At 42.3% G+C, this 24,403-nt stretch overlaps 1 protein-coding gene across 1 annotated transcript in view; it reads left to right on the forward strand.

The window, feature by feature from the left end:
• Positions 1 to 5,539: 5,539 nt before the first annotated feature.
• Positions 5,540 to 24,403, forward strand: part of KCNK13 (potassium two pore domain channel subfamily K member 13) — a 70,355-nt gene continuing 51,491 nt past the window's right edge. The window contains exon 1 of the mRNA XM_054828960.1: positions 5,540 to 6,441. Coding sequence (XP_054684935.1) covers positions 6,105 to 6,441 — 337 coding nt within the window. The 5' untranslated portion in view covers positions 5,540 to 6,104. The remainder of the gene's footprint in view (positions 6,442 to 24,403) is intronic.

Consider the following 24,403-nt stretch of genomic DNA (forward strand, 5'->3'; position numbering starts at 1 on the left):
CTAACATTTGGAAAGTGGAACTATGAATAAAGAGGAGAAAACAGACAAATTAGTCCATCCCGCAGCAGAATGTCTGACATACGTAACTGGATTTGACTCTGGGATCTTTGGTTAAAGTGATATTTAGGTCTGAGACCTGTGTGTTTCTCCTTTATTTTTAAAATGTAGTTCGAATTTAAAAACAAAAAAAAAAGGAAAAAGGCAATAGCATTGTATTTGGAGGTAATTGTTATTCAGCCCAACATATTTTACTCAATAAATTGCTGATTAACTTCTCTTGCTACTGCTGAGAATTAATCTTTTCTGGTGCCCCTTTAAAATTAAGTGCTTCCCATTATAACAACAGTGTAAGAATTTATTGTTACTGCATATCAATACATGCTGGTGCAAATAATGTGCCTACATTTCTGCAGTGCAGAGTTGTAAGGAAGGAAGTAGTGCATTTTTCTGTATCTAAATGGCCAGAACAGTTTGGTCAAGCCCTGGCCAATTTTAATGGCTAATGCAATCAGTTATGTTTTGTAAAAGCTCGGCTGACTCCTAACCCCCAGCTGTAGAAGTTCCCATACTGGTGTTACAAACGGTCCATCAGAGAGGTCACAGCATGGAAGGGAAGCAAACCGCAGAGCTGCCATACACTCAACAGAAGGAGAGATCAAGGTAGATGACTGAAAATTTGGTTTCACAATGGCACTTCAATATTGGACTGCATTGCTGTAGCCATTAACGTAATGGGATTTACTCCCTCAGTTTACAAGGAAGAAAACTTAGTGGTTGCTTGTGATTCTGAAAAGGTTAAATATTCTGTCAAGGGCAGTGTAACATTGTGCAGTCTCTTACTGGAGTCTAATTCTGGTTTGTTCAAGGCTGTGATACAGTGATCTATCTAGAGTCCTTTCACTGCACTCAAGATTAAATCCAGCACCACAGAAGGTAAAAAGGTGTAAAAGGAACCAGGTGTTTTGTTCCATGCTAGGTGTGCAAACATGCAATGATATTATAGTTGTCTCATTTGGTGACTTTCCTAAATGCATCAATGTGCTTTTTTCAGGAATTAGTGATACCTTAATTCTTTGTACTTTCTGCTGTTAAAGCTTTCTATGGTTTTGATATTCCAGCCTGTCTTCCAGTAAACAAATGCAAACAAAGTAACTGCACACAAAATTCCAGGTAAATGAAAATTAATAAATAAAGATCAATACCAAGAACTAAATATTGAGATCAGTAATGTAATACATAGATACCCACTGTGACGCACTCTGTCTACCCAATGTATGTATTTGAAAAAGCTAGAATGGAGATGTAATGTTCTTTATATTGCTGGATGCTACCTAATTCTATCGATATTTCTATTGCCATCAATAAAGTTGCTGACATTTTACAGCCGTGGAATTAATCCCTGTGACCCAGGATGTCAGGACATCAGCTGAGCACTGACAGTAGTCACACCATTCCCTCTGTCTTATCTTTGAGTTCCTTTTAATCTGAGCAACTGCAGTTGGCATCCCGAGAGGCAAAAGAAAGAAACAGCAAAAAGTACAGTAGGGTGAGAGGAGCTGTGTAAGTTCAGAGAAATAAGTTCCTATGTTTATCTGCAGTCTTTTTATATCCTTGGCTTTGTTTCTTTTTGTAATATACTAGCTTTTCTGCTTCTCCGTTTATCAAAGTTTTATCTCTACTCAAACTAATTCCCAGTTACTGCTTTCCAAATGTTGCTGCAGTGCTTTCAAGGTATTGTGACCCTGTTGTTTAATCAGAGTAAAAATTTCATCCTTTAGTTGAAAGTATTTTCCATTGCTTAGAATGGAGGAATGTGAGGGTGCTTCTGGATTCATTTACTAACTCTTGTTCTGACTCTGTTCTGACTTTACACAAGTTGATTTGTGTGTCTCGTTTTCTCCCTTAACATGCAAATCACTACCGTACACAGTTCTAGTCCCAGTGTAGGTAAGCATTAACAAACAAAAAGTTTTGCTCTGAATTGTGGTGGTTTGTTACACAGTTTGGAAAGCTAAGCCATCAACCCAACTGTTTTTCTTACCTGTTGAAATAGTGGAAGTTAACCAGCAGGCAAATGGAAAGTGGTTTCCAGAAGTGGAAGCTGTTCTTGAGGACGGCTCTTGAGGAGTCCCTTGTAGGGACTTTTAAGCCCAGTCTATCTCTGCCTCCCTTTCCCAACTGTGAAATTTAATTTCCAAACATGTTCAAATAAAAATATCCCTATAGGGTATTCTCTAAGTATAAATGAAATATTGTCTTCCCCAAGAGGACTGGACTACGATGATCTTTATCAGCCACACTTTAGTAGCTGATGTGAAACAGATGGAAAAAGTTTTCACATTTCTCATTTCTGAAAATCTGTTTTATACAGCCAGGTTCAGTCATCTTTACTGCTAAGCAGCTTCTCCTTTGTGAGGGATGAGTACACTAAATAAAAGTAAGAACCGACATTCCTTACTTCTCATTCAGTAGGACGCCCCCAGAGGTGCAATCTCTTGGAAACTCTTAGCAAAGCAACACGGATGTTGAAAAGTTTAGCCTACTCTAGATGCCCCAAGTGTCACATGTTCATAAAGTTTTCAGATTTTTTTCCAAATTAGTTTGTTAATATCAAGGGGTTTAAGTTCCAGAAGTTTTGTTCAGTATTAAAGGTAATAGAAGGCTGGTTTCTTTGCTCTTCCAGCAAGATGTTTCATTACGTATAAAATTTGCTTGGAGTAAATTACAGCTCTCCCATAGCTTCTCCAAAGTTAATCAGTGTGTTTTAGTTAAGTGTGCCAGATTATCACTTCCAAACGAGATGTTTAATTAAAAAGTACTGACACTATCAATGTGAGAGAGTAACTAAATCTCTGCATGAGTTTTCCAAGTAATTTGCTGATGCGTTAATAATAGGTCTGTTCTGGCTGGACATCTGGTGGTAATCATTACTAGGGTACTCAGTGACTGGAGCTTGCTTAATTACAGCGTTATCATTTAACATTATCAACAGAACTAGTAAATACATTGGTTTTGTTCTATTATTTACAATTGTGCTAAGCCTCACCGCCACCAATCTTTTTGTCACTAAATACCTGCACACATCGACAGGAAGGAGCTGTGTGCTTGTGGTGCTGAGGTGTAGGGCAACGTAGCAGGTCTCCTGATAATGATGCCGCAAGTGGCTGTACTGAGGTCAATGGCAATGCATTCAGTGCTCGGGTTCACAAGATGTTAGCTTTCATTTGGGGTTAATTTAAATCTCAGCAACATGTTTAACCATTTTTTCAACCTGAAACTAAACGATAACTTTTTTTTTCCTTATGCCAGTGAACACATTGCATTTCTTTATTCAACCTTGCTTAAATGCTCTGAAAAGGCGACTGCATCATTACACTGTTCGTACTCTCCACACACTCAATTTTTTCCAGCTAACTACCTAAAAGCAACGGGAATAGTGACCTTTTTTACAGGAAAGTAGTCTTTAGAATAAGTACGTTAATTAAAACAGAAGTAAAGGAAGAAACGGAGCTTAAAACAACAAAAGGTGTCACACCTGTGATATTTGTCAGCCATCTTCTCATTTTCTACTTCAAGATTCCAGTCAATATCAACTCACACTTGCTCTATCCCTTAATAAGGGGCATGTCCTTAAAAAGCCACTTTCTCAAGAGATTAAATCACTGCACATCCTTTATAGTGTTGCAGTTTGGTGAAGATCAGATTTGACAAATGAAGGGAACTTGCAATTTTTGATGCCCAGTGACAGTAGTATACTTTGTTGTCTTTCAAAACCATGCCAGAAGCTCTTAGATGCATTAACGTAATGCTCCCTCTATGCCCAAGACCAACACAAAAATAACCATTCCTCATTAAAAAAATAATACGTAAATAATAGGAGGAACTCAATATCCTTGAATAATTTTCCTTGGATAATTCTTTGGATAATATGACTGTTCTTCACGTTCCTTTGAGCAATCACATTGACGTCATGGTTGCAAGCAGTTAAAGGCTCCTGTTCCTGCTGTGCTAACCCAAGCCACCCAAGAACACTTTCGATGGATGGAGACTTCAGTGCATGGCGAGGGTGCTCCGGCAGTTCAGCAGCCTCTGCTGGCTGCACTGATTGAGATCCATCTTCCTTCTGGCTGGCAAAAACTGGCAAAGCAGGGAAATACAGGGCTGGGTTTTTTCCCCTCTAATAGGAACTATCAATAATTTTAAAGATACACCAACATTTTTTATGGAAGCATGCAGTTACCTTTAGCACTGGGCACAGAGTTTAGTTAGTTTGACTGACATCTCATCTTCCTTTTTTTTTTTTTTTTTTTTTGGCTGTTTAACGTCTTCCAGCATTGCTGCTAATTTTAATTGCCATATGTCAGTCTACGCTGAAAACTAATGAAGAGGGAATAAAATCCTGCAACACGATGTGTCACGTATCACCTATGCATAACAGCAAATAGGTAAAACAAAGAGGAAGTGTGAGTCCCGTTCATCCTTAGCTGTTGGTTTACTGTGCAAGGTGGGAAAAGGACTTGGCTTCTCTCCGTGCCTGCTGCCCAAGCAGGTTCATTCCCACGCACATGGTGATCCTCTCTCCAACACCGGCACAGAACTGCCCACAGTCCACCCCAGGGCTCAGACCAACACCCAAATACACCTCAGGTTATAAGACCGTGGCTCTTACACTGAGTGTACAATTATCCACCATTAAAGGAGATTTCTAATTACTGAGACCTTGGTGTTCATTCCCATTGCATTTTAACTGCAACATAATTAATAGAAAATGGGAAAAGAAAAAGTAGATGTTGTAGTAACACCTCATTAACCTGCTTTTAAGATAAAATATATGTAGGTTGTCTTTCACTGGAATGAAAGAGTGTTTATATACTAATATGTTTTACAGACCTGAATTCTAGACCCCGATTATTTTGAAGTAGAATTCAGCACTGTAGTAATTGCTAGATATTGCTGAGTTGAGCTTTTTCTTTTTATAGAAACAATGATTTTTCCAGAAGGTTTGGATCGAGAGCTCTTTGGCCCTGAAAATAATGCATTTTTAAACTACACTGCAGTTGGAGAGCTGCCTCTGTCTTCCACACAAAATTGCCCTTCGACTGCCCAGCCTTGGAGGACGGAGATGTAAGAACTTGTCGAGAAGGGAATCAGTAACTAGACCTGTAAAGAAAGAGGTGCCCTCTTTTGGCAAAAGGGAGTAATTTTTCTTGCTTTGATAGTAGGGGCATATCATCAACTGTAGATTTTTACTCCTGGTCTCTGCAGGAGGCCCCGTTACCCTCACAGCGCTCCGCAGCCCCACGGCCCGGGGCTGGGCAAAGGACGGGGCGGACGGCAGCCCTCAGCGGGCGGGAAGGCCGCGAGCGCTGCGGGGCCCCCCGCCCCTCTGAGGGGTGGAGGCCGCGGGGCAGCCGCCCTCCGGCAGCCCGCGCTGCCAGGTGCCAACCCGCCTCCCGCTGCCCTGCCCAGAGCACCGGGGAGACCCTCGGGGCGGCGGCCGCGCCTCTGCTGAGGGGAGCTTCTCTCAGGGGCCCGGCCCGAGGCTCCCCGGTGGCCATGGCGCGGGCGGCCCGGGGTCAGGGCCAGCCGCCCCCCGCGGCCCGGGGCGGAGGTACCCCGCGGCAGCGGGGGAGGGCGGCGGGGCGAGCTGTCGCCGGTCCCGCCTCACACACACACACCCCCGCCAGGCAGGAGGCGCTTGGCGGTGCCTGTCCCTGCGCCCCGCTCCAACGTGCTTGGGGCGGGGGATGGAAGGGGATATGAAACTGGTGGAGACGGGAGCCCGGCGCGGGGCGCGGCGAGGCTGAGGGGCTCTGCGGGACGGGACGGGACGGGCGGCTCCCTCGCCCGCAGGATGCGCCGCAGCCCGAAGCCTGTCTGCCGCGGGGCCGTGCCGGGCGCGGCGGGGCAGCGCCCTGCCCCCGGGACGGAGGTGCCAGCCGGCTCCCGGGAGCGCCGCTCACCGCCGCCAGGCTTCGCGGCACCCTGAGCTCTGTGGCCGCGGCCCCGCGCACGCCTGGCGGGAGGCGCCGTGATGCCCGGCGGCGGCGGGAGGGCCCCGACGTAGCGTGGCGGCGCGGCAGCCCGGTCCCGCGGGGCGGAGGATGGCGTGTCGCGGCGGCTGCTGCTCCAGCGCGGGTCGCCTGAACGCGGACAACGCGCGGTTCCTCCTGCTGGCGGTGCTGATCGTGCTGTACATGCTGTGCGGCGCCGCCGTCTTCTCGGCCATCGAGCTGCCCACGGAGCGGGAGGCCAAGGAGCGCTGGGAGGAGCGGCTGGAGAACTTCACCCGGCGCCACAACCTCAGCCGCGCCGAGCTCCGACACTTCCTCCGGGAGTACGAGGAGGCCAGCGTGGCCGGCATCCGCGTCGATGACATCCGGCCCCGATGGGATTTCACCGGCGCTTTCTACTTCGTGGGCACCGTCGTTTCCACTATCGGTGAGCGGTGGGACCCGCCGGCGGCCGCGGAGGGACGGGCGGGGGCCGGGGCGGCGGGGCGAGGGCTGCCGGGGATGCGCAGCCCCTTATCTCCTCCCCAGCTCCCGGGGCGCGGTGCCTTACAGCGGGCTTCGTGCCGGTGCTGGGGCTGGTCCTTTCTCCTCGCTGCTACTTTTTTCCCCCCTTTCTTCTGGCAAAAAGGCACTGCCGCGGGAAGCACCGCACTTGCGGAAAGCGCTCTGCTATTACGCGCCCCAGGTGGGTTGGGAAGCCCGAGGGCCGGCAGCCCGGCTGGCTGCTCGGGGCGGGCAGGGCAGCGGCTCCCAGACTTGTCCGCGGGAGTTTCGCGTCCTTGCGCGGAGGAGCTTGGCCTCGGCACGCGGTGGCAGACTTGGTGTGAGAACAGTTGCACCCAAAGCCGAAAGCTTGAAACAAAAGCTGTATGTCTTTAAATTCTGGGAAATCTTGCTATAGCAAATCTTAGGTCTGGAGGTAGGTGGCTTCGCAGGCTGCAAGCTCAGACGGGACCTTTCAGAGGATCTAGTCTGGTCTTAACAAGAACCATAAAATAGATTTTGTAGTGTCCGGCTGCAAAGTGCAGTACTTGGAAAGGTTGGGTTTCAAACCACTCGGCTTTTTTGCTCTTCTGGCTCTCTGCGGCACTATCAACAAGTTGGTGGGCACCGCTTATTTCTTTTGTGAATAAACGCAAGTTTATTTAGGTTGAAGGAGCCTTCGGGGGAAGGTGATACTGAATAGCAATTCCAGGGGGGCTGACAGGAGTACAATAAGATGAAAAGGGACAGCACCAGGAACTGGCACAAGCACCCCGGGGAGCCCCTGGATGTCAACAAAAAAGCTTCGTTCAGGCGGCTGCGGACAGCTAAAAAGCCCCGGAGAAATGGAGCTTGCTGTAGTTAAATACAGGCAATCTCGTGTGCATCTACCACTGTGACAAATGGGGTCACTAAATCTTAGCAATGGTATCTCCGATTCTCATCAGTCTCCCTCCACGTGTGAAATGCACACTGAGGAATGATTGTTTAATTACGAACAGCAATTCTTCAGGAAATCGCCATTAACACTTGCTCTCTGAACAGGAGTTTTGAGATGCCTTGCTTTGTGTGGGATGTGTGAGTTTGTGCTGTCCTGCAGTTCACAGAATACCTGAGGCTTTCCAGTCGTTCTGCTCAACCTCCCCCTAACACTGAGTTTCTTAGGTCTGAAATGAATTTTGTTGTGAAAGATGTCATCGGGCTGGTTTTATATTTCCTCAGGGCATCAAGGTTTGGGTGTTTTGTGTCCTTAGACAGACCCAAGGACTATGCTATTACCTACAAGACTGGTAATTTAAAGTATCTTATAACATTGTTAAGCCCATTTTTGCAAACTGCTATAGTTCATTTGCCATTGTAACATCTCCTTTAAGGTGTGTTTCTTGTGTGATCAAAATACAGTGTTGATCCTAACCTTTGCTAACTAACAGCCATAAAATCGTAGGAAAGAGAGCTGGGACCAGATCTCCAAAGTCTACCTGATCCATCTCTGTTCCTAGAGGAGGTCAATTCTATGCAGCTTTTTTTTCTTTTTTTTTTTTTTCCGGGTAGACTTTTGTCCAAGCTGCCATTTGAAACCTGCAATGTTGGAGATCCCACAACTTCCACAAGGAATCCAGCCTTGTGCGTTTTTATCCTCACTGGATTTTGGCGATTTACATTCTGTCCCTTCTTTTGACCTGGCATTGCTCTTTCTCAGTCTTATCAATGGTGTCACTTTCTCAGTGTGTTTTATCAACGGCATCACTCTTTCTTAATCTTCTCTGTAGCAGTGCCGCTTTGTGAGACTGATTGTGTGCTCCAGCTCTTTATCTGAGCTGCAGGCTGGGCTCTCCGGATGTTCACAAGACTGTTGTGCTTTGGCCAGATCCCCCCAGCTGTAACATGCAGGACGACTCTCCTGCAGGCTCTGCAACCACACGTTTGTTTTTATCAACCATATTGGGGTCCTAACAACAGATTTTGTTTTACACAAATCAATATTTTTGCTCTCTTCTCAGCCCTTTCCAAATGGTCTGCATATTCTTTCATGCCCCAGTACAGTGTCCCAAAATTAGTGTATTACTCCAGCTGTGACCTTGCTAGTTCTGAGGAAAGTGGAAGGATTATTTCATGTGTTTTTCAGTCTATACTTCTGGTGACTATGTACATTTCTATAGGTAAAAAAATTCGGTACCTTCAGTTAAAAGCACTTTTTCAGGAAGAGGTGCTTTTATGGCATATTCCTAATATCAGCTAACTTTCTACACTCGTTACTATGTGCTGGTATAGAAGCTTTTGATTTAGCAGGTAGATTGTTGTAGAAACAGTCATCTTTTATTTCTTTCATAAACTTTATATTATTTTTTTTTCTCTTTTGCATAGTGGAAAATTATTTTGCTACTCCACCAGAGTAAATTTATTTCTTCTGCAGTAAATAAGGCAAATCTAACCTTACCTGTAGCATCAACTGCTTCTTGTACTTTAACTGGAAAGAAATACCATCATGCATTTTTGGCTTTCAGAGGAAAGAAGAGAGTTTTGCAATATCTAAGGGAATAATACTGTCTTTTTAATTAAGATTCATATAAAATGTTTGTCACATAGATATCGGAGCATGCTACCAGTGCATCGAGTCAAGAGGTCAAAACTAAATATAACCAGCCTGTTTTCATTTGTCAAGAAAATACAAAGCTAAACAGAGCTGAGCTAATAAAAAATAAATAATTTGTCTTTTCTCAGTTTAGTGATTTAGTTCCATAGAAGGGTTTATTCCTATGTGTCTTTTGCTTAGTGGGATCCAGCACTAAGGATACCTATATGGTAAGTGGAAAAAACAGAAATGTAAGAAGGTAATCACTAATACCTGCCCAACTGGGTGGCTACCTGGACTAGCCAGGAGATGATTGCAGGGAAGAAGATGCGGTCGAAGCCTCTCCATCTCATGAAGGCGGGTGCCTAACTCTGAGCTGCAGGGAGGAGCTCGCATGTGTGCAGCGGGCTCCTCCATAAGCCCACTTCAGTTTCTGATCAGCCCTTTGTCACATAAGGTAGTGTCCCTTTTGCGTAGAAATCGGGTGGTAGTAGTACTGTCTCAGGATGTGAGAGATCAAAGCAACTTCTTTCTCAGCAAGGACTTGAAGCAGCATCCCTGTGTCTCAGCAGAGTACCCTGACCACCAGTCCGGCAAAGAGTTTTAAGTCAGGACTCTCACTGTTTTCCATTGAAACTCTTCCACTTTGCATAGACTAATAAAATATTCTGCAGACCAGAAAGTAAACCAAGATCTAAGTCCCAGTTTGCACTTCAGTGAATGTTTATGCCGTTTATACAGAGGGGTACAGCATTTGGTAGACTCCAGGTGCTCAGCAGCATTAAACTGTAAGGTTGTGACCATCAGCAGGCATCCTTAGATATCAGGACCTCTGTGGTACCTTGGGACAGTAGTGCCTCCAAGAGGCAGGGAGCTGCTGCCAAGGTGGTTGAACATCTACACATTGGGTCACTGCTTATCTTTCATGGCAGACACCTGGGCACCCTCAATTCCACTGGAGATAGGTGGACACCACTACCCTTGAGCAATACAGAGGGTTAGCACACTTGGATATTTGCAGCATTTAGAGCCTCCTCTGCTCTTTGAAACCATTGGATAAAAACAATTATTGACTTCAGTTGCATCAAATGAAGAATTTATCAGTACAGCAAGACACCCTTATCTCAGGTACAGCTGTTTTTCTTTGAGTAACTTAACAAAATTGAAAGGACTTTGTTTTCTTTATCTTTTTTTTAAAAAAATACTTATGCCCACCCGAGCCCATATAATGACCTTGATTAAAAGCTGTTTATTTTAACTGTAAATGGAATAAAATGTATCTTGTCATAAAGGCATAGCCTAAAGGAAGCAACTCCTCAAACTGACGTATGATATGGCTGCCCTTTGCACAGGCTGGTGGAGGTTGGAGGGGATGTCTGGAGGTCATCTAGTCCGACCTCTGTGCTCCAAGCAGGGTCAGTTACAGCTGGCTCTGCTGAGGACCGCATCCTGTTGGGGTTTGGATATCTCCATGGATGGAGACTCCATAAGCATTCAGGGCAACCCGTGCCACTGTTTGACTGCCCTCACAGTAACAAGAGGGTTTTTTTCTCCTGTTCAAATGGAATTTCCTGTATTTAAATTTGTGCCTGTTGCCTCTTGTCTTTTCTGTGTGAACTGTTTATAAGCAGTGAGGCAAAAGAGGAAATGATATAATCTTCACAAAATTAGGTACATTTTCTGGAGAAATTGTCAAAATTTGCATCCTTCCTCTCTGCAAGAAGCTGCAGCGTATTGGGCTGGAGGTCTAAAGTCTTGGTGCAAGGTGAGAAAAGAGGTTTGCCCACCGATGCACTACCTGAGGCCCAAGAGGTAAAATTTCTTGGAGCGAAGGGTGAGATTTTTACAGTAAAGAGTGAGGAGCAACCACGCAGCATATTGTACAGCAGAGGTAGGAATCGCAGCATCTTTAAGCAGCCTAGAGAGGGTTGCTGATGGGAGTATCATTTACTAATGGGGAAATCTGCACGGGGTGAGACAGCCACACTGTCCATGTTACAACACTCTGACATGGAGTGAAGGAGGGAGAGCTGATCAATGTCAGAGAAAGTGCTGGTTTCCTCATTTTCACCTGTGTAAATGCAATACCTGCTACTGAGTGGAGTTACAGCTGTGCAAACAAAAAGTGTGTGTGTGTGTGTGTGTGTGTGATAATGCCCATCAAACCACTGAGATCATTAAAGCCAGAGAACTGGGCTACTGCTTGTAGACTTCAGATCACCCAGTCTTTACCACATGTAGAGTGAACAAAGGGTGGCAACTGCACCGAATGCTCCACCTGGGGCCAAGGGCCAAGCTTGCTCCTGGTGTCACAGACACCGAAGGATGTGCCATTACTTAACCGTACCATGCCTGAACTGTTTGAACTTGTACAGCACAAGATGTGTTGTTCTCCCAGCTAACATTTTTCTTCTTTGAATATTGTTTATGCTGCCAGTAGCCCTAATAATTCAAAATGACCTGCTTTAGCCACTGAACTATGACTAGGACTCCGTAATCCCAGGTGGGACAATGAGATAAGCTCACAGGACCTAGCATTTTCTTTTTTATAGAGTCATTCTGTTTCTGGATTTTTCTAATCATAGATTCTGGTCTTTTCTTTCCTCTGGGTGAGCCAACACTTCAAGGAAGTTGTGCGTATGTGGCAAGTGTATCCTACCATGTAGAGGAAAGTAATGCAAGTCAGTGCTTTTAGTTATGCTCCTAGCTGTGCCCCTCATTCATTAATAAAGTGTGTCATCTCTCTGCTTCACATTATTCAGCCCAGCAGTGTGAATGAAACTATTCTTTGACTCAGAGAGGCTAAGCTCATTTTTATGACCATAAAGTGTATTGTCATTCTTGTCCCTGAATGTCAGTCGCCTAATCGTGAACTTCAGAAGACACCGTCAGACCTTGAATTCTGTCCCGAATGCAACCCCCTATACATTTTCTTTAAAAGAGATCCCTCTTCTCCTTAAAAACAGTGGCATGCAGCTGTTGAATAAAAGCACAGTGATTAAAGTTCTGCCACAAGAAGAGGAGTTTGGTTTTCGGTTCCCTGCTTTGACCACAGCTCTCACATTCTGGCTATTCTTGATGAAGGCTACATTTAGTGGAGGGCGATGTGTACATAATTGTCAGTTTTATGGATCCTTTACTGATTCCAAGATGCTTTTCACCAAGGCTGCTCTCAGTGATGGAGACATTCCTGTGAAGAACATCTTGTTTGGCATGGGGGCTGTTTCAGATACCCTTCTGAGGTGCCTACCTTCTCCCTGGTATGATGTACAAAACCAGAGCATGCAAGGAGTAGATCACATTCCTGAAGACACCAAGCCTGAGTCCCTTCCTGGATATAAAGTACTTTTTTGTCATCTTGACATACTCATCAACAGAAATGCCAAGATTGCACCAGATTGTTCAGATTCTCTTTCAGATAAACAATTAGAAATAAACATTTAGTTCCAGCAAGCTCTGTTGAAGGTAACTTATTGATGGTTTCCCTATTTTCTTCTATTGTAGAGTGACCAGCAGGATAGGAATACCTCAAATATCAATGCGGGTCATGACTGCTTGAGTTAGTGTGACACCTGTTCTCTCTTTCCCTTTGAATGTGCCTCATCCTGCAGTCCCTGCCTTGACAAGCATATTCCACTTGTACCCTGAAAAGGTGGATGACAGGTTACTGAATATCACGTCTGCTGTCGTTTCCCTTTTGGCATACTTTTACAATGATAATTAGTTTCCACGATGACAAAATATTCAAAGATCTCTTAGTTTCAGTGCAGAAAACTAGGAATACTGATGAGCAGAAATAGTATACAAGAAACGGCTTCATAAAAATGTCATTGCAGAATTAATGTATCAACAACTGTATGGTGATAATTTAAAAGTGAAAAGTGCATCTGGTTAAGTAACATTGAGCAAGGAGAAAATTTAGAAGGGAACATTTTGCTTTGAAATATTTCACAGATATACAAGAAACAAAATGGAAAAACAAATTGTTACACTGATTGCTTTGGAGGCTGTTTTTTCAGAAGGTTTTGAAACAATCCTGCTGGCCTTCATTGTGTAAATAGAACAGAACAGGTTTGTTGTTTTTTTTTTTTCCCCAATGTAGCATTTGCATTAAGAGGACTGCAAAGTAGATTTTAAAGATAAAAAATATCTTGCTCAATAGATGTCTTAAAAGTGGAGCTACAAAAGAAAGAGGAACAAGAAGCTTGCCTCATGGCAACAAGAGGAAACATATAGTAGCCAGAAAGGATAAAATTAGAAGCAGCAAACCAGGAGGTTTATTTGACATGCAAGGAGCTGGCAGAGCGGGGGAAAAAAAAAAGGGAAGAACGTTTCCTCTCTGATTTTGATACTTTGAGAAGAAAGTTTTGTCTATTGTATATAAAAAAGTTTTCCATTAATTATAGGTCATCTTTAAAAATGCAGCCTAAAAGACACGTGTGTTCTGAGAGTGAAGATGGGACTGATTCCCGTCCTTTGGGCTTGGGAGGGTGCTTCAGGAAAGGCATCTCTAGAGCAAAAGGCTCTTCACTTTACATTCCTATCCTTCATCTCTTTCTCTCCCCCCACCTCCTGTTCTGTGTTAGCCAGTAAGGAGTGCTGTAGGGAAGTTGCAGGTGAACTGAGACCATTTACTTGCTTTACAGGGACTACCAAGTAGTTGTCAACTCACTTAACTCTTAATTGCTACCAGCCAAGGACTGCATCTCTTAATAAAACTAGAACATTACCCACCTTTGAAAGACTTAGATGCTCAAGTGAATGGTTCGCTATAACTTTTACCAAAAGCTTTCTTTAAGATATGACAGATCTGTATAAAGCAAAGATGTAGGAAAAAATGTGAGAAGGAGAATGGCAATTACAATGACAGGATGGCCACCAGTCTCTGCTATATGCAGGACAAAGCAGAAATCTTCAAACAAAGCAAACCATGTAATAGAAAGGAAGCATGGAATTAAATCAACCTGGAAATCCTTTTACGGGCAAGATCTAAAAAAGGTACAGGAGTGGTAGCCTAGCATGTTGAAACAAGGTTGAAACAAGGTTAAACCACATGGTTGTAACCCACAAGGTTAGGGGAAAGGCCAGGTCAGTTCTCCTGTGTAAATTTTATTACTTCTGTTAGTGCCAGAGTCTTCAAGTGATAGTCAAGTCATCTATTTTTACAGAAGATATCTAAAATAGGTCAGATTAATTAATATGTCCTAATGTGTCTGTTTGTCTTCGCTGACTGGAAAAAAACAGCTGAGGTGCCAAGCGCAGAGGTAGATATTTATACTATAGGTGTTGAAATTTAGGTGAAATAAATCCCACCGTAGCAATCTGAAGATGGGCACCCAGGCAGTAGCACACCACTGTTGGCAACACTGACTATAACTTCTCTGCCACACGTTCTCACTCTCTTGAATGAGATCAGTAAGTAGTTAAAAGCACTCTAAAGTCTGTAGAGGAAATAATTTTATCTGTTAAACACTCTCAGGAAGATTGGGATTAGTTTTTTTGTGAGGAGCTGGCAAGATTCTCCAGGGTATGACTTGATTATAATAGGGGATTTATCTATTTACAGGTGTATGTGCTGGGACATGAGCACAAGTTCTCTAGCAAGTTTTTGAAACGTAGAAACAACTTAAGAGGAAACCTTTCTGGATTTGACTGTAGCCTAGTTTCAATGGAAGTGTAGAAGGCAACTCCTGTGACTGCAGAGTGGCAGAGTTCATTATTCTTTAGAAGAGAAGGAGGAAGAACAGAAAAGCAGGGGATTTCAAGAGCAAAACTTTTAATAAACTCAGAGATCTGCAGTGTGAAATCTCAGAGGAACCAACACTAAAGAAAAAATGAGTTAAGGCAGGCTAGCAGTTTCTCGGACAAAAGATATGAATGATGCTGGCTCAATGATCCAAATGTAGAAGGAGGACAGGAACTGTCATAAGAGACAAACATGTCTAAATTTTTAGGTAGTTATTGATTTCAGTCACAAGAAGGAAGCATACAGAAAATGGATAGAAAATGAGATCAGTGAAGACAAATAAAAGGAATAATATGGAAATACAGGGACAGAATAAAAAGTCCAGTCTCTCAACACATAATGCTATTAGCAAGGGGTATCAAGGGGGATGCGAACTCATTCATCAGCCCAATACTGCTGAGAAAGACTAAGAAAAATATTGGTCTGCTGTATAGAAAAGAGGAAGAGCTCTCAACAAATGATTCCAAGAAGGGTGAAATGTTTAATGCCTTTTTTTGTGTCAGTCTCCTGAAAAGGTCAACTCTGAACTGATGTGTGGTACAATTAATTCTTGTGATAAAGGGGAAAGAATGGGTTAGAATCCCTAAATCTGTTAGATCTTTTCAAATCATTTAAGCCAACTCAACTGCATTCTAAAATATTCAAAGAAATGACTAAAGCAATAAGGAGCCCTTGGGCAACTCATGGATGGGGCTGAAATTCCAGGCAAATTATAATGACAATCATTTTGCCAGTCGTTAAAAAAGGGATGATGACAGGAAGGAATTAACAAAGAAAATTATAGCCCAAACAACTTAACCTTAATTCACTGAAAATTACTTGAATGGGTAATCAGATCAACTATTTGTAAACATCAAAATGGAAAAAAAGGAGTCAAGTAATGATCAGCATGAAATTACCAAAAGTAGATCTTGTCAAATTTATTCTATTTTGTTGTATGACAAGGTAACTAGCCGTGTGGATAAGAAATAAGCAACTGATAACAGATATCTTGACTTTAGCATGACTTGTGACATTGCCTCACATTTGATAAAGCAACCTGAGGAAATGTGGTTGTGATGAATTAGCAATGGAACCAGCTGAAAATTGTACTCATTGACTAGTTTTCACTGGATCACTGTCAGAATAGAAGGATGTCTCAAATGGGGTTCTGCAGGTGCCTGCCACCTGTCTCTGGTCCAGAACTGTTGCTATGCCTTTGTAAAAAAAAAAAATTTTTAAATCGCATTTAAATGTATGGGGAAGATTGCAGCATAATATTTCAACTATATGTTGTACTGGAAAGCATTGTCTGGAATACAGTTTTCAGATTTGGGCTGTTTCTAGAAACAGGGTCTAGAAGGAAATGATCTGTATCTTCCATCATTGGACAGTGGATGGATGAGATGACCTTTTTGCCTCTGCCAGAGCTCTTTTCCCCAGGTTCTATGATAGCATGTATTCATTACCCCTCTTACCCTCAAAAAAAAAAAAAAGCAAGGTATTCAGCACACTGCATATAGGATCTTGTTTTTTGGCAATTTTTCACTTGTATTTTTAGAATGCAGATAAAAAGAATTTTGTGACAAATTTACATGGAACTTCATAGATTTATTTTTTTAAAACCTTTGGGAAATCAAAGCAACATTTTATTATTAGGATGAAGCGGGCTTTGACATGTGCAATTATGTTGCCCTGCTTAGTATACATCTCAAATAAACTTTAAAACAGCCTAAAATAGAACTGATCGTGCACTGAGCAGCACTTAATTAAAGCAGTGAAATCAGATATAACAATATCTTTACTGCTGCTGGAATGAAAAAAAAAAAAAGGATGGAAAAATATTAATTAAAACCACAGCTAAAAATAAACTGATCTTTACTTTGAAGAATCTGGTCCTGTAAGGAGCTAAGTACTTTGCTGGAAGTGTCTAGTTTGGCCGCTGTAATTAATTGTACCTCCTTCTGCTAGTGTTATACTACTAGTATGACTTGGAGACCAAGAGCAGGAGGAGAGTACTGTTATCCATACTCAACAGGTGAAGACTTAAGGCAATGAAATTCCATTAAAACCAAGCTATCCTCCACTGCTCCCTTCATCTCTCACTTGTTCAAAAGAGAGACCTTGCAATATAAACCATTTCTCACTTTTGGGCTCTACATTTGCATTGTTTTCCTGCAGAAACCAGGGGATGGGGGGAAATAGAGGGAGGAAGGGTGGCTGGGCAAGTCCAGACATTGCCTTCATATAGGGTTGGACATGGCTGAGGCCACTGTTGTGGGAGCCCACCTTTCAGACACAGATAAAAACTCTCAAAATCTGAAATTGTTGGAAGCCCTAAATGATTTGGATAGCCAAATCCTATATTCAGGAGTGACTTAACAGAACTAAACTTTCAAAAGTCCATATAATCCCAAACCAAGGCATCTTTTGCAATAAACGCTGCTGAAAATGGAACGTAGTCATTCAGGTAACATGCAGCAGGGACTTTATAGGAGGTCTGTGTGTCCAAAGGAAATGTGAGTTTGCTAGGTGAACATTGGAAGGAACACTGCAAGCCGCACTGGACCATCCAGCATCCTTCCCCAAGCTATTGACACTGCATCCCTTTGAGAAAGGTGAGTAGATGAGGAATGGCTGCTTTTGCAGCTCCCTGGCGAAGACCAAGCGTACAAATATCAGGCCAAGGAAAGCTCTGGTAGATGTTGGCTTTCTCCAGATGGGCCAACTGGCGAATGGGTCCATTCTCTAGACAGGCCACTCTCCAGTCTACTCACCTTGTGAAAAGGTCTTCTCCCTGCTATAATTCTACTACTTGTAGAATGTAGCCTCATACTTACTTCTAAGGCATCTATGATTTTCCAAGCCAGAAGTTTCCTGAGGAGCATGCTGCAGGCTGAGCTGGAGATTAATTCTACATATTGGAGCACACAGTAAATGAGGGTTTTCTGACTGGAGAGGTACTAAGTTTTCCGATTTCCTGGAGAGAAAATTACTTTTTTTAATTGAAAGTAAAAGCCTCCTTTTACTCAGAGCTAAGAGCATTAGACATGCCATGAAGTGGGATAAGTTGGATGGAGGAAAGAAAAACACTAATTTAAACAAATTACTTGCTGACTATGGGAGCAGTCTTAGTTTGTCCAGTGCATGAACGCTAGGAGTAAAGAGGGTCTAAGTATACCACATAGTGAAATTGTTCAAAAAAATAAGAAAGGGACTATATTGACTTAAGTGATTAAAAACTAGTCAGTTCAAATAATTATTTATATTCTAGTTAGTAATATAAAATAATTGTTTTAACTTGGATTAGCCCACTTATATACAAAGAATATGAAAGTTGTGCTAATTAAATCATAAATGCTGGAAGGGTTGCAAACTTAAATCCCAATATTAGCTGACTGTCTTATCTGAATTTTAGAATAGTTTAGTCCAGATATAAAATACTGAAAATAAGGGCTTTGATTACTGTTTATGTTTACTCATATGGATAGTACTGTTTATTCAGTGAAATTATTTCAGCTGTTAAAGTGAAGCATTTGTGCAGATGATTGGTGCACCAACAGTTAACATATTAAAGTTTTTTTAGTGCAGTAAAAAATACTTCAAAACAGAATTGTTTCAATATTAAAAATGAAAAAGTTTATTAATAGTATTACTTGAAATATTATTATATAATTTAAATTGCCAGGAAAAATATATAGGACTGTAAGGTTGGGATTTGTATAGCATTCATGTAGCTTAAGTGTTCCATTGATTTCACATTGCCATCTGTGAAGGAAGAATATAGCTTGTGGAAGTGTTTCAGTCTTCTTGACTTGTGAAGATTGAATATATTAGAAGGTGCTGCCAATTGAAAATATAGCCCAGGCTTCTTGCAACCTCATATTTTAAGTTTGAGGTGGTTTTGTTCTTACAGTAAGAATAAGACCCTAAATGTGATGCTAGTCACACAGAAGAAATTATGAGCGTTTTCAGTGTGACACGTTTTAATAGAAAGCAGTTCTGCTGAAAATCTGATAGTCTTCAGTTATTACAAAACTAAAGTGGAAAGTATTTATTGCTTCAGTGTAAAACTGTAACTTTATAAAAAAGCAAAACAAGTAGCAAAACATTGAATTTAAATGTATTAAAGATGCAGACTAAAAACAGTTTTCTATTTTAAGCATGTATTTGCATCCATTTTGTACTTTTCTGCAACACTCTCTTGCAGTAATTAGTCAGCAATTCACAGCAACAGCTGTCCAGCCTTCTTGCTAAAATAGACTGTTCCTTGTGTACATCTGTACTCGTGATTCTCTTATTTATGCCAGCAGTGTATGTGGAGCCTGTGCAGGCAGCTGAGCTTCGCTGATTCTGTCTGGGAGAGGACAATACTTACCAAACAGGCATGATACTGAATTCTGTGTTCTTAAGCACCCACATAAACTTACTTATATAGTCAAGCTCAGAAATCTAAAGCTAGTTAGAGCAAAACCAGCATGTTCCACGAATTGCTTTGAAAATAAGGAAATGTTACAGTTCAGTTAGAAGCGGAAACTGATTTTTTTCTGATGTAATTTCTACAAAAATTTAAATGGGATAGTGCTGTTTGGGTAGAAGCTTCTCTTTAAATCCAACTTTTCCTTTAAATGCAACTTTTCCTTCATATTCCAGATTAATTCCTTTATTTTATTCCTTCCTTTTGCATTCTCCCTACATCACATCTCTTTTCCATCCCCTGTATGCTGTGCAGTGGCACTGTGGTGCTGTTTGTTGTAAAAAAAATTATATTTTGTAATAGCCAGTTTCTCTCTTTTTCTAAGTAGGAGTTAATTTTGTTACACAGGCTGCCCTTCTTCCTTTCATCTTTTATGTATAATGCTTTAAACAAGAATTTTCATCTGCCCAAAGAACTAGAGTCTGCATTGTCCATCTGAGGCTGTAATGTTCCTGGTTCATAGAGTAGGCAGGTGCAAGCCTGGTCTGCAGCTCAATGAGAAGGTTCTTAAGACTGTCCTGCATGCTCCAGGGAACAGTACTGGCCATTCCTTCCTCTGAAGTGCTACTTCACCACAAATTCAAACATCCTTGTGCTGAAGGAGATGCTGTCTTCCGGGTGAGCTGTAAACCAAAACCCCCTATTATTAGAACTGTCCTGGCACCCTCTGTAAGAGTAAGACTTTAGCCTTGCCCATATTTTAATTTGGATGCTCCTGGTACAGGTACATAAAAGGAATTCTCCCCACATTTGCAGCTGGACACTGTATTCTGGCTGTTCTCTGATATCTCATGGGGGTTTGTTTGCTATTACATTACAGCCTTGTTTCATGGCAGGACTGCTGTAGGTCAGTGCCGGTGACAAGACAACCCTAGTTTATCTCAAAAAATCATTTTGGAAGGAAATGTGTTTCAGAAGTTATTAATATTGAAGTATTGCAAAGAAATAAAACATTTACTCTTGAGTGCCCTCATTTACTCTTGAGGGCCATTAGTGACAATTTCAAGGTTCCCCACATTTCTTCCTTCCAATTTCTTTGTCTGGAATCCAAAAGAGCGGAGGATTAGGAGGTAGCATGTAACAAGCTTGTCATAACTAGATACTAAATATTTTATAATTTATGCAGCCAGAGCTGTGTTACTGCTTTGCAAATTGTCCTTTTATAAAGAGAAATGCTCCTGTTTGTTAGCGATGTTTTTCTCTGTCGCTCCCCCAGAAAGAATTATCTCCTGCTTGAAGAGCTGATTGAGGATGGTACTGGAAAAAGAAATTAACTCGATGAGGTTTTGTTGCAGAAACTTTGGAACTGTTTTCCTGATATGTTTAAAGTTAAGCATGTAAATGACAAGGTGGGTGAGTTTGCAATCAGTTTAAAAGCCATCTTTTGCAGTATATTTCTATACAATTGTAAAGTGTTTGGCTACTCAAATCAAGGACAAAATACTGTTTTTTGAAATAACATTTTATTTAGTCTACAAGTCTATGTCACATCTGGGAGAGGCTGTTGCACAGAAGGGCAGATAATTTTGAGATTAATTTTTTTATCTTACCCACATTCAAGGGGCTAAATTAAATGTTAGGTACAACCTGTCTGCAGAGCCTTCTCACCCTAAAGAAAACATTGGCATGACTCAAAATACATACAGAACAGATCTGCTTTGTTTAGTAGGTGACTTTACAGTCATGTTTCAGAGCAGACTTGCATTTTAAAAATAAAATTTTGCTGCCATTTAATAAAAAAACATCAAATATAATCCATTAGTACTAGTTTATGTATTTGTTCTTCCTAAAGTTCTTTTCCATTACTTCCGAGGCTCATTAACTTAAATAGCCCATCAGAGAAGAAGATGTAAATCCTGCTTTTAATCTTCTGTCCATGCTTAAAGGCAGAGCTGCAGTCAGCTGGGTATCACCACTCTTTTTAAAGCAGGTGCCTGGGCAGTGAGCAGGCAGAAATGAGGAGAAGGTGGCCAGTAGAAGAGATCATGGCAGCTGCAGAGGAAAAGGACCTCCCCGTCAAGGGCCAGTGGGCAGGCAAGTGCTGAGGATGAGGATCACAGGCTTGGAGTCACCTGCTGAGCTTCAGCAGCAGCACAGATACTCACTAGCCCTTGCTCAAACTGAAGTGATCCAGCTGGCTTTTAGTGCCACTGAATATTATCCAGGCTAAATGCCTTTTCCCCTCATTTGCAAATATTCCAGATGTTTTGGAGACATAGGTCTAAAGAACATGTTGAATATAGACACTTGCCTTTCAACACTGAAGCTATGCTCCAAAAGCTCTTGGCTTGTGTGTTCCTGGACTGCTTGCTTTAATGAGTCCTAAGATGGATTTCATCCCTTACACATGACAATTACGGCATCACACAGGTGCTTGTTCCTCCAATATTTCATTTCTTCATTAAGGACCTGGAGCTTGAGGCTTTGTTGGTAGCTGGCATATCTGTAGTTCCTGAAGAGGAAAAACCTTTAATGTAATGAAAGGATCCATTCATTAATGGTGTCTGTCCATTTACATTACACGGGGAATGCCTGTTTTTCTTCTTACCACTTCAGTGGGAAACATTCTAATCACTTAGAGCATTTGTAGAAAATACAGTCATTTGGAGCGGTTACGGTTGGTGTTTTACCTGTGGCAAGGGCTTAAAATTTGTGTAACTCATCCTAATCAATAGCACAGAAGTTAAAACTTCATCTGTATGTATGGATAGGGATTCCTATGACCGTTGTAAGAATTTCCTGAACAAGGAACTAACGTGAACCAGGAATCTAATTAAAGCAAAAACGATCTCTCTATATACATCACTTCCCTCTGTCTCAGCTTCAGCCTGACAGTCCTGCTTAGAACCTTCTCCCGTGCTGTCCCAGCGTGCTGGGAACCTTGCTAAGGATTTAACAAATTTTGCAGATTTCTGCACAGTCCTTGCTGCAGAGATTTAGATCACACTGCTAGTGCCGCTGACAAGGACCTACCTTGATGGCAGAAAATTCACCTGCAGGATAAGGAGACACCTGGCTCCCAGTCAGTCAGGCTGGTGTTTAAGAAGTCACTGAAGTTGAGTGAGGAAAGGGCAGAACAAGTGTGTTAACTGTCACTGATTCTGCATACTTGTGGGGCATCCTTTCTCAGAGTGCCTTGTGCAATCCTAGCTGGAATTCAAAACTGCTCAGATTCGATGGGGTCCCGGGGATGATCCTGCTGACACGCACACACATGCACACATGCATGCACAGTTGCTCAGGAGAAAATTTCCTTGCAATAGAGCAATCTACTAGGAGTGTAACTCTGTCCATACTAGGGTGAATCAAGTGCTGGCTAGAGTAAATGACTTAAAATAGTGTTTCTTCATCTATGGTTTCTTTTTCTTAGAGCAATGCATTATATCAGCAGCACTTTCAATTGCAAACAGATCATTTTTTCCCTGACAGAACATGTTGCACAAGAAGGAAGTAATAGGGAGTGGCCCAAATCTAGCATGAAAATGAGCAGCTCAGAAGCATACAAAAATATCAGCTCAGTATGTGATGTGTTTATTTGCTGCTAGAGCTGTGAGATACAACAGTCTCATACCTAGAATTGCCTCCCTGGCAGATTAAAGGGGGAGCATTGGCAAGTGTTTGCAATCCTGACAAAATCATGTCAACTCCTGACATAATGAGTAATTAAAAAAAAAAAAAAGCATGAAGCACATTTAAGTATTAGTTTCAGACATCTTAGGGTTGAGAGAGAATCAGCACCTGATCAGCATAGAGGAAAATCAAAGCAAGTAATATGGGTGAGAAGAAGTGGTGCTCTGACTTCGTAAGTGCTTCCCAGCACGTGCTCCCAGCACAGGCCAGTGGTCCGCGGTACAGCCACCTGCAGTCAGGAGGCTGCGGCATCAGAAGCCAGCTTGTGCCTCGCTGTGATAGTAGAAAGGTGAGGTGCCTAAGCTGTATGTTAAAATAGCTGTGGAGGAAAGGAATAAATGTAAAGGGCTATGAATTTACAGGAAAACAGTAAGTATCCACAGCAGGGGAGACTTGTCTGATTAGGCTGAAACATGAAAATCACATAATTTATTTCCCTTTCATCTTAAATAGCATCTTGATTGAAAATGCAGTCCCCTTTTCTCTCCCTGTGTTATTTTGTCTGTTATCCTATCTATTAACTGGAGCTGTGCCCAAATTATATAACTGGAAAAACTGAACTCTCGTGCCTTGAATGATGCCTATGATTTGTGAGAAGGAAGATGCTCTCAGCAAAGCAGTATGTAGAAGCATTTATCTAATACTGGCTGCTGTAAGAGTCTCCTGTAACCAGGGATGCGGGATCTGTCTTACTGGCCCACAGTATCCAGGCCACCATAGAATCATAGAATGGTTTGAGTTGGAAGGGACCTTAAAGATCATCTAGTTCCAGCCCCCCTGCCATGGGCAGGGACACCCTCCACTAGACCAGGTTGCCCAAAGCCCCATCCAACCTGGCCTTGAACACTTCCAGGGAGGGGGCATCCACGGCTTCTCTGGGCAACCTCTTCCAGTGCCTCACCATTCCCTCCCTGCTGGGGGATTATGCCTTTTGTAGCTGAGTAAGGGTTTGTTTTCAGCAAAAATATTTTCTTCCTCATTCTTCCATTCTGTTCTGCAAGTCTTAGTTTCCTTAGGGCCTGGCCCTATATTCTGCTGTAATGCCAAAATCACGGAGTGCAGATAACTAGCCACGAAAAGGTGGATATTAAGGGGGCAATCTCCTCCCGACTCCAGCTGAATTTCAGCTTCTGACCAGGAATAATGTAAATCCAAACATTTGGCCATCATTTTAAATACCCTTTAATGGTAAATTAGGCTGCAGAGTATGTGCGACTTCATTTCTGCAGCGCTACTGCATAATTCACAATTACAGATCAAGTTAAAAAATTAAAATGTGTTTCTTAGCACAACTGTTTACAAAACAGACACTCAAAAGGAGCTAGCTAGTAATTGGCCCACTAAACCCTTGAACTCTGGAATTGTCCCAGGACACAGCGTTAGTGCTCAATTAGAGTGCTAGAGGACAACATGCAATACCAGCGTGTTCAAAAGAGTTAGGGGAAGCAGGTGACCTGGTGGAGCTAGTTCAGGCTCAAGATACCATTTGCACGGAGACTCCA

Source organism: Grus americana, chromosome 5, assembly GCF_028858705.1.
Source record: "Grus americana isolate bGruAme1 chromosome 5, bGruAme1.mat, whole genome shotgun sequence".
Lineage (NCBI taxonomy): Eukaryota > Metazoa > Chordata > Aves > Gruiformes > Gruidae > Grus > Grus americana.